This window comes from Bufo bufo, chromosome 8 (assembly GCF_905171765.1).
Source record: "Bufo bufo chromosome 8, aBufBuf1.1, whole genome shotgun sequence".
NCBI classification, from domain to species: Eukaryota; Metazoa; Chordata; class Amphibia; order Anura; family Bufonidae; genus Bufo; species Bufo bufo.
Window position 1 is genome coordinate 147,794,879 of NC_053396.1, and position 6,312 is coordinate 147,801,190.

At 43.3% G+C, this 6,312-nt stretch overlaps 1 protein-coding gene across 1 annotated transcript; it reads right to left on the bottom strand.

The window, feature by feature from the left end:
* Positions 1-271: 271 nt before the first annotated feature.
* Positions 272-2,406, bottom strand: LOC120978098 (E3 SUMO-protein ligase ZBED1-like). Its single transcript, XM_040406327.1, has 2 exons — positions 955-2,406; positions 272-754 (listed from the first exon to the last, which is right to left on the bottom strand). The coding sequence occupies exons 1-2, from the start codon at positions 2,404-2,406 to the stop codon at positions 272-274; spliced, it is 1,935 nt and encodes a 644-aa protein (XP_040262261.1).
* Positions 2,407-6,312: the final 3,906 nt, after the last annotated feature.

A 6,312-nucleotide genomic window follows, 5' to 3' on the forward strand; every position in this document is an offset into this window, starting at 1 on the left:
AAAAAGGGGAGGGAGAGGGAAAAGGGGAGGGAGAGGGAAAGGGAAAAGGGGAGGGAAAGGGAAAAGCGGAGGGAAAGGGGAAAGGGAAAAGGGGAGGGAAAGGGAAAAGGGGAGGGAAAGGGAAAAGGGGATGGGAAGGGAAAAGGGAAGGGGAAGGGGGAAAAGGGGAGGGGAAGGGAAAAGGGGAGTCTGGCAGGGGAGACAGAGAAATAAAAAATTTCAGTGGCAGAGACAATGCTATAAACAAAATCTATAAAATTAAAAACACTGCTCAGCATTTGGGAACATGTAGATTTTTCTGTAAGAACACCAATTGATCTACATGGTCTGGTTTGAGGGCGCTTCTTTTTGCAGTTACCACATCTCCTGTAGTGGAGAAAACCCGCTCTGCAGACACGCTTGTACCTGGGATACACAAGTATTGCTTTGACAGCCGAGAAAGGAGGGGAAATATGACCTCATGCTCACGCCACCAGTTCAAAGGGTCCTCAGTGAGAGGCAGAGGTGGGGCTTTACAATAGTTTTCCATTTCCTCTTCAGCCTTGGCATAGGGGGTCTTTTTGGGTTCTATTGTACCTTCAGTGTCAGTGAAAGACTGTCCCAGCAAACTCACGAGCAGCGATCTGGCCTTTTTGGGAGGAGATGGTGGAGAATGGTTGTCTTCGATGGGTGAACTGTCCTCTTCTTTCAGAGTTCGTTTTCTTCTAGGCACTTGATGATCCTCTTGTGTCCTCTCACTCTCATCTGATGTAATCTGTGTTTGAACAAAAAAGAAACGGAAAAAAAACAATAAGTAAAAACACAAACTTCAATGCCTTTGATTCTGATGGGGTGATGAAAAAGCACAGGAAACGGACAGTACAGTTCCCGCACCGCATCAGATTCAGAAGCGTGATAGTGCTACTGTCGTTTCAAGAAGAAACATGATGGAATTCTTAAAATTAATTTAATTACCTCCAAGGATGCAGCTTCCTCAGTGACTCCTTTAAATATCTCCAATCTTTCTTCATCTGTGAGGATGAAAGGCAGTCCCTTAAAGCGAGGATCCAGTGCAGAGGCTGTATGAAGGATCTTCTTCTCGGCCTCACTGCTGTACCTCTTCTGGAGATCTGTTCTAATAGAATTCTTGATCTCATGGATCATGGGTGTGTCTCCCATCGTGTCTGTCATGCTCTGGAGAAGTTGTGCATTTATAGGGGCAATAAGAGAAACTGTTGGATTGCGCTCTTCTGACATCAGCATGGTTGCATCCTTCATTGGCTTTAATGCACTCACGGCGTCCTCTGCATTTGACACATCTGTTTCATTTAGAGTGCAGAGATCGGACTCTCCTCTTCTGACTTCTGGAGACAGCAAGGTGGCACAGACTGCAGGTTGTTGTTCCAAGAACCTCTCGACCATGTCGTATGCACTGTTCCATCTTGTTGCCACATCAGTTATCAGCTTATGATTCTTCAGGCCAAGACATTTCTGTTTCTCTTTTAGACAGTGGCTTGCTCTAGTGCTGCGGTGAAAGAATGTGGATATCCGACGTACTCTGCCAAGAAGCCTAGAGAGAGTGGCCACTTTCAACGCTCGCTGGGATGCAAGATTCAGTGTATGGGCGAAGCATTTCACATGGGGGAATTTTCCAACTTGAGCTGCAACTATCATGTTTGACGCGTTGTCGGTCACAAGCACTACAGATTTATCGGACAGCTGCCATTCTTCCACAACATGAGAAAGTAGCTCTGCCAGATGAGCACCCGTGTGAGACTCATAAATGGCTCTCGTTTGCAGTACATGCGACAAAATCTGCCAGTCCTTACTAACGTAATGTGCTGTTATTGTAACATAAGACTCTGTCGTGACTGAAGTCCAGGAATCACACGTTATTGCGACTCGACTTGCTTGGCTCATTGATGCAATTATCTTAGCTTTGGTTTCGTGGTAGAGTGCAGGTATGACGTTTTCTGTAAAGTGACTTCGTGACGGGATCTTGTAACGCGGCTCTATCGTCTTCAAAAGGTAGCGAAACCCACTGTTTTCCACAACAGAGTAAGGGCGCAGGTCCTTCGCTATGAAAGCTGCCACAGCTTTTGTTATTCTCTTTACCTTTTCAGAGTTGGGCGGCAAAGTTGACTGTAACATTGCATCAATTCTTGGCTGATCTGGGTTCATTTCCTTGGTGGTGGTGGTGGTGGTAGGTTTTAGCATTTCTGGGTGAAAACGGCTGACGTGGTTTCTCAGATTAGTAGTATTCCCTAGATATTTAATTTTTGTGTGACAGATTTTACACACAGCGTATGACTTGTCCAATTCGTGCTTCCTACTTTTTTCATAAGAGCCAAAATGTTCCCAGATGTTTGCTTTTAAAAAGCTAGGTGCATTTTTTATCTCTCGTTCCTTTTGTTCTACTTCTGCCATTTTTATTTACTAGCAAATGCAATGCATGCCAGGCATCTATGTGAATTTGTGAGTAGGGATGACACAAGTCTTGACGTGATGATGATGTTGTCAAACTCTGTCTGTTTAAAAAAAAAAAAAAAAAAATTTGAGTGACTAAGCCTAAAGCCTGCCACGAGATCAACAGAAAAAGTAACACGTTTCTTTCTAGTATGTATGGCCTCCCATGTGGCATGTGCTGCCTGCCACTGCTGCTCACTGTGTCTGAGTGTGTGGCACTGTCAGGCGGTGGCTGCGGCCTAGCTCGGGTCTCACTCGTCTCCTTCACTCCAGTCCTGCGGTCTCCTCCTCCTCTGTCCCCCCGCAAGACAGCCTGTTTTTTTTCTTTTGTGCACAGCACAGTTAGCCGACCGAGGAGAAAGTTCTGAGCGCTCTTGGGGGTACGAGGACGGGTCCGCTGTGCTCAGTGCTGCTGCATGCACGTCCGTCTCCTCTCCAGTCCTCCTCACGAGTCGACTCACGCGTGCGACACAGGGGGAGGGGGGTGTCACTGTCGTCACGTCAGCGGGAGGCGGGAGGCGGGAAAGAAGGCGCCAAAAAACTTTTTTTTCCGACTCGGCTCTGCACGGCGGACGCGACGCTGACGTCATCAACATGCATCGATTATTTAAAGCAACCGCATCGATGCAGAATCGCCGGGGGTCGAATCGCGATGCATCGATTATATTCGACAGCCCTAATAGACAATTTGTCTTACCGTAGACTGATGAACAGCAAGGCTTTTGGAGATACTTTTTTAACCCTTTCCAGCTTTATGCAAGTCAACAATTCTTAATCGTAGGTCTTCTGAGAGCACTTTTGTGCGAGGCATCATTCACATCAGGCAATGCTTCTTGTGAAAAGCAAACCCAGAACTGGTGTGTGATTTTTATAGGGCAGGGCAGCTGTAACCAACACCTCCAATCTCATCTCATTGATTGGACTCCAGTTGGCTGACACCTCACTCCAATTAGCTCTTGGAGATGTCATTAGTCTAGGGGTTCACATACTTTTTCCACCTGCACTGTGAATGTTTACATGGTGTGTTCAATAAAAACATGGTAACATTTAATTATTTGTGTGTTATTAGTTTAAGCAGACTGTGATTGTCTATTGTTGTGACTTAGATGAAGATCAGATCACATTTTATTACCAATTTGTGCAGAAATCCATATCATTCCAAAGGGTTCACATACTTTATCTTGCAACTGTATATATATATATATATATATATATATATTTGTTTATATTATATTGTTATATGTTACGAAGACAACATGTATCCAGTATATTGTATATATTTCTCATTAGGAGAATATCTGTCTCTAAAAGAATGTCTGTAAAGATGTGTATTTTGTAACCATTAATCACATCTTTGGTATGACAGAGGAGGTACTGATATCTCTGTGAGAAAACAAGGCTATTCATATCAATAAATCAATAGTGTGAGAAACATTCAGAGAGACGCTTAGAGGTCTGTCTCTAATTGCTACAAGTGTCAGAATTAATCCCTATGGCTTTGAATTAAAGCTTTTAAGATCAAATGTATATTCAGACTTGCATAAGTTAACCCTTTATACTATGATGCAAATAGCTTATACAGCAGTGCCACCTAGCTATCAGTAGGTGACATTACAACAGTAGCAAAAGTGCATTCTGGGTAAATTCATGATGTCACATTTTTATCAATGGTCACACCCATCCGACAATGATTGGAAAGTTCCAAACTAGGAAGGTGTGTCTAACTGATAAGTTTGTGATCATAAACTATACACAGAAGGTAGAAGGGGAGTATAAGGAGAGAGGAGACAAGTAAAGCTCTCTAGAGGGGTCTATCAAGATGAAAGCCATGGTGAGATGTGCTATGATGGACCACCCAGCTTTCCTAGGAGCAGAAGTGAGATTCCTACTAGGACTTGGTAAGAGACACAGAAAATGATATTTCATTTTATTAAGACTAATTTGATAGTGTGGGTGAAATTATACCATCTAGATTGGCGAATAAATAAATAATTAAATTAATTGATCATCTCCATATTAAGATGTAGTCTTAGGATATTGTGAGGCTTCATTCTACCTGCAAAAGAATCTAGACTCATAATCTAGCAAAGCATTAAATAATTGCTTATATATATATATATATATATATATATATATATATATATTGATAGAACATTCTTCGCCAAGCTAAATGATGGATTCCCACAGAAAAGACTTGTTTCAAGTCCTTCCCATTTAAGATCCTAGATCCCTGTTATTTGTCTTAATAGTCTTACCAAAGTTATATATGTGAAAATAGTCCAGGATGGGGCGGAAGGATACAGTTATCTCTTCTAAGTTATATCCTTGGATGGATTTGCCCATCTTGAAGTCATGAGATGTGTAGTTGGTTAGGGGGGGCAGAATATATTTAGCATTCTATAATGATGTCTAGGATTAGACATGCCCATCTTGATATCATGAGGTTTTCTCTGAACAGAAGTGATGTATATAACTTATGTTCCTACTTTGACACCTAACCTAATAATAGCTTGGTCATAGGCGTGCGCAGCCTATTGCATTAGGGTGTGCACCCTAAAGTACAAACACACACCCTGCGCACTTGTGTATGTATGTATATATATATATCTGTATATATTATATACATACACACACACAGGCCGGGCCTAACCCTAGCGTTGCCGTGACTCTGCGCATTGGCGACTCTAGGAACAATATATAGGGGGGCACATAAGATATCACAGTGAAAATGGGGGGGGGGCACTAATAATTTTCACCACTTAATTATACTACTGAAAAAAGCAAAATAAGTATATATAAAAAAGATTACAAAATAGGAGAGTATTGCGGTATGCAGGGATACCTTTTTATTGTACTATCCTAATACTTAAAAGACAAGCTTTCAAGAGTTTTCCTTTCTTCCTCGGTATTGCTTTAGACCTGAGAAAGAGAGAAACACTCTCCAAAACTTTTCTTTAGAGTTTAAAGCAGTTTCAGCACTATAATAAAATAATTTACTTACAAAAAAAGCTATTCAGTCGTCTGCTGTGCTGTCCTCTGCTTGCTTCCACGGATCTTCCCCTCTTTTCAGTCTCTCCATAGTGCGCAGGTGCACTGTTATGGGAGATCTGTGGATGACACTGTTATGGGGGATCTGTGGATGACACTTATGGGGGATCTGTGGATGACACTTATGGGGGATCTGTGGATGACACTTATGGGGGATCTGTGGATGACACTTATGGGGGATCTGTGGATGACACTTATGGGGGATCTGTGGATGACACTTATGGGGGATCTGTGGATGACACTTATGGTGGATCTGTGGATGACACTTATGGGGGATCTGTGGATGACACTTATGGGGGATCTGTGGATGACACTTATGGGGGATCTGTGGATGACACTGTTATGGGGGATCTGTGGATGACACACTGTTATGGGGGGGATCTGTGGATGACACACTGTTATGGGGGGGATCTGTGGATGACACACTGTTATGGGGGGGATCTGTGGATGACACACTGTTATGGGGGGGATCTGTGGATGACACACTGTTATGGGGGGGGATCTGTGGATGACACACTGTTATGGGGGGATCTGTGGATGACACACTTATGGGGGGGATCTGTGGATGAGACACTTATGGGGGGATCTGTGGATGACACACTTATGGGGGGGGATCTGTGGATGACACTGTTATGGGGGCATCTGTGGATGATGCACTGTTATGGGGGCATCTGTGGATGACGCACTGTTATGGGGGCATCTGTGGATGATGCACTGTTATGGGGGCATCTGTGGATGACACTGTTATGGGGGCATCTGTGGATGATGCACTGTTATGGGGGCATCTGTAGATGACGCACTGTTATTAACAGTGCGTCA

Excerpts from the sequence above, each read along its gene's own strand:
- LOC120978098 (XM_040406327.1), bottom strand. The coding sequence starts at position 2,406 with ATGGCAGAAGTAGAACAAAAGGAACGAGAGATAAAAAATGCACCTAGC. Across the intron at positions 755-954 it reads AGGAAGCTGCATCCTTGGAG|ATTACATCAGATGAGAGTGA; the intron begins GTAATTAAATTA and ends GTTCAAACACAG.